The sequence below is a fragment of the Varanus komodoensis genome, unplaced genomic scaffold (assembly GCF_004798865.1).
Source record: "Varanus komodoensis strain SLA01 unplaced genomic scaffold, ASM479886v1 scaffold3789, whole genome shotgun sequence".
In the NCBI taxonomy this organism is placed as follows: Eukaryota; Metazoa; Chordata; class Lepidosauria; order Squamata; family Varanidae; genus Varanus; species Varanus komodoensis.
The window spans coordinates 15,303-19,148 of record NW_025335906.1 but is presented as its reverse complement, the minus strand read 5'-3'; the positions used below and the strand labels follow the sequence as shown (position 1 = coordinate 19,148).

Here is a 3,846-nt window from a genome sequence, read left to right as displayed (position 1 = left end):
TCTTCTCAGCCCTGAGATCATGCCTGGCAAGCCAGCTCTTCCTCGGCATGCCTCACCTGAGCAATGAGCAGGGTCCACGCTTGGCAAGGCAGCGCTTCACAGGCCTGGCACCTTTGAATTCCCCTTAGTGAGGAATGTGGGGCGATTTGCCTGATTTTGCTGGGCTTTTCCTTCTCATGCGTAATACTCTATTTTCCTTGCTTCTGCCCGAGCGTGGCGGTCCTGTCCGGCCGTGGACCGAAGGCACGACTTGGCCCGTTGTGGCGCTCAGCAGCTCCTGGTTGGAAACGAGAAGGTTGAAGAGTGTCTCGCGCTTTGAGGCTGTTGGAAGGGCTGCTGTTTCCTTGGAGGGAAGTGAAAGAGAGTAAGTTCTGTGTTTCTTTTTCTTTGTGGCAAAGGGTTTATCTGCAGAGCTGCCCGGCAATGCTGCTTTTCTTTTAGTGGGGATAGCTGGGGATAGAGAAGGCAGGTTCCAGTGAGCAAGGCAGCCTGGTCTTCCGGGGACAGTCAGCTGAGTCGTGAGGTGACAGCGCCATCTATGGGGGCCTTCCTGGATGTGGCTGAGCTGCTTGGCCCTTGCGAGGTGCCTTTGCACGGAGTGGGTTTGGGAGGCCTTTTCCAAGGCACCTGTAACGCTAAGCCTTTGGCTTCTCCGCTGCAGGGTATCTGCCCGCCATGGTGCTGGATATGAAGCATTCCACCAGGCAGCCTGTGGAAAAGAGGAGGACGGCAAGAAGAGATGTGAGCCGAGGCAAGAGTTCTGCGCCCCCGTCAGGATGCCGCTGCCTATCAGGACGGTGGAGGCGAAGAAGGTGGGTATCGCAAGCACTTCATAAACATGCTTTCTTAGGAAGGTCAGGTTGGAGCTTGAATTACCCCACACCAGGCAAGCCGCCTCTTTTTGGGGTGGCAGAGTTGGCAAGAGTTTCTTTCAGTGCTTGGCCCGAAGCCCCTTCCAGGGGTTGCTCTTTCTTGAGCTGCTGGTGGCCAGCTTCCCCTTCATGGGGGGGTCTGAGCCGAGTGCCAGATTAGACTCGTGGCGGGGAAGCCTCTTTATGAGGTGGGGCCCATGTTGGAGATTTCCAGCCACGCCAGGCCAGCTTCCCCTTCATGGGGAGGCCGGAGCCAAGTGCCAGATGAGACTCGTGGCAGGCCAGCCTCTTTATGAGGTGGGGCCCATGTTGGAGATTTCCAGGCACGCCAGGCCAGCTTCCCCTTCATGGGGAGGCCGGAGCCGAGTGCTAGATTAGACTCGTGGGGAGGCCTCTTTATGAGGTGGGGCCCACGTTGAAGGGATTTTGTGCCACGCCAGGCCAGCTTCCCCTTCATGGGGAGGCCGGAGCCGAGTGCCAAGTTAGACTCGTGGCGGGGAAGCCTCTTTATGAGGTGGAGCCCACGTTGAAGGGATTTTGTGCCACACCAGGCCAACTTCCCCTTCATGGGGAGGCCGGAGCCGAGTGCCAGATTAGATTCGTGGCGGGGAAGCCTCTTTATGAGGTGGGGCCCATGCTGAGGCGTTTTCCAGTCCCATCACACCAGGTACCCCTTTATCGAGAGGACTGAGCGCAGCGCTGGAGTCTGCCTGTGCCAGGGAAGTGTTGCTTCATGCAGAGCACTCGACTTGACCTTCCCAGCATGATTTCTTGGCTGGGTTTGGACAGAGCTTGCATCCCTCTTCAAGGGGAACAGCCATGGTGGTAGTTGAGCGGATAGTGGCTCAGCAAGCCAGCCCTTCATGGGCAATGCCTTGGTCCGTTGAAAGAGCGAGCTCCTACAGCATTGGGAAGAGAAGGAAAGGGTCCTGGGCCAGCATGCGCGAGCAGCCCCTTTGCACGAGGGGTCAAGTCAACACCTCCCCGCTCGGCACTGCGAATTGTGCCTGCTGGCAGCGGTGCTGTATGAAGAGGGTGCGGTCGGAGGCGGCTCCTTTGGCCAGAGACACCAGTGCCGCTCACTTGAGGCCCTGTCTGGACAGGCAGGGTGGGGTGCAGTTCACCTGTTGGACTGCGGACCAGGCAGATCTGCCTTTGTCCCCGTGGTGTAGCCGCGAAGCTGAGTGGGGATTTGGCCCCACAGGGTGGTTGCCGTGAAGGCTTAGTGGGGGAGGAAAAGCAGCTTGCGTATGCAGTGCTGACGGGAAATGCCTCCTGGCAAGAGAGCTGCTGCTCGGAATTCTTCTCAAGGCAGGCGAGCAGCCTCTGTGTGGGGACGAGTGTGGGTTGAAGGGGAGCAAGGGCTGTGTCCTCCTCACGGGGACAGCTCAGCGCAGTTCTGGCTTAGATTCATGCCTGGCAGGTTCCCTCGCCATGAGACGGATCAGCTTAGTCCTCAGATGGATGCGTGGCAGGCCGCTGCACGCTTCCCCGCATTGGGCAAGGGGAGACCTCCCTTGGAAAGAGTCCCAGCCTTGCCCGCCCTACAGGGTTGCTGCTGTGAGGATAAGAAAGAGCCTGGAGAGCCCCCTTGGCTTTCTCAGGAGAGGTAAAGGGCCCAATCTAAATGCAGAGCTCTGCTGCTGCTGCTGCTCGTCTCGCCCTAGTCCACTCTTGGCCAGGCGTCTCTGCTGTAAGAAGAGGCAGCTGTTAATACCCCCTTCTCCCAGGCTGTGGCCGTTGGCCCCTGGATGCCCCAGCCCTGCAGTTGCCCGCACTTGGGAAGTCGCGACCTCCTTTGCAAATTGTATTTGTAAATACGGAACGAGAAATCCTTCTCCACTTTGATGGCAGCCTCAGTCCCCTGGGGAGAAGGTTGACGCTTCCTTGTTGCAACAGGAACTGTTGACTGACATCCCCGAGGGCTTCTGGGTTGAGGCTCCTGCAGAGACAGGCCTCCCTGCAAGTGCTAGCCCCGTTAAACTCAAAGTGGAAAAGGGGGTCTGGCTTCCTTGCGTGGCATAGAGGCTGCTTCCCCGCAGGCCTGAGGGGGCGTTGCTCTGCTGGTAGGACTCCTTTTCAGCTCGAGGCGTTGCGGTGCGCCCCACCAGCCGCTAAGAAAGCAAAAGCCTGTTTTGAAGCCCTGACTCTGTGTCCTTTGCCCGTCTGGTTGGGACACCCCCACCCCCACCCCCAATTGAGGCCCTCGCTCAGAAATGGCTCTGCAGAGTCAATGGTGCTCTGGGCGGCCAACTCCATGTTCAAATCCCAGCAAGGGAGAACAGTGGAAAGCACAGTAGAACTGAACACCAAAGATGCCAGAACCCAGGCGCAAATTAGCAGAGCGAGAGAGAAGCAAAATACTGTTTTAATTAATCCTATCTTTTCCAAGATAGAGAATCTGAAAAAACCTCTCCTTAAGTGGAACCTAGGCAGTTGATGCTAGTGTAGAAGTATGGGGCCCTGAAAGTCATGTCACAGTGGCAGCAGCATAAACTTAAAAGGAGCGGGGAAGTGTGCGCAGCCTTCTTGCATTGTGAACAGCTCTGGTTCTTGCTCATGTGAGGGAACTGTCCCCTTCACGGGAACAACCCTTAGGGTAGCACGTGGAGTGGATGCCTGGCAAATCTGCGTCTTTAGGGGACGGCTCCCTTAAGTTGTGGCTGAGCTTCATGCGTTTCCAGCCACTCCTCTTCATGGGGACCATTCAGCTCGGGGGCCCTTTGCCGTGTTGCCAGGTAGCTGTCCTCTTCAGGGGGATGGCTGAAGGGCGCAGCCCCGGGAGGGCTCGGGGCCAAGGCAGGCCAACATCCGCTTCAGTGGGGACGAACAACGTTGGGCGAGGCAGGCAGTTCACCTCTCTCTGGGGATCGGCTCTGCGTGAAACCATTTGCGGCCACTCAAGGCAAGCGCCCTCTTCATGGGGGCGTCTTCTCAGCCCTGAGATCATGCCTGGCAAGCCAGCTCTTCCTCG

General features: G+C 57.8%; 1 protein-coding gene across 5 annotated transcripts in view; it reads left to right on the top strand.

Annotated features, from left to right (window-relative positions):
• The first annotated feature begins 6 nt into the window (after positions 1–6).
• The window catches only part of LOC123028530, a 12,042-nt gene continuing 8,202 nt past the window's right edge, over positions 7–3,846 (top strand). For 4 of the 5 annotated variants that reach the window (XR_006415702.1, XM_044440422.1, XM_044440421.1 and 1 more), the window contains exon 1: positions 7–364. Coding sequence is in view for 3 of the 5 variants with exons in the window: in XM_044440422.1 (XP_044296357.1) it covers positions 135–364 (230 nt within the window). In the remaining 2 variants the exon portion in view is untranslated. Of the gene's footprint in view, positions 365–661; positions 1,010–3,846 lie in introns of all 5 variants that reach the window. The other variant, XR_006415703.1, reaches the window with a different exon arrangement.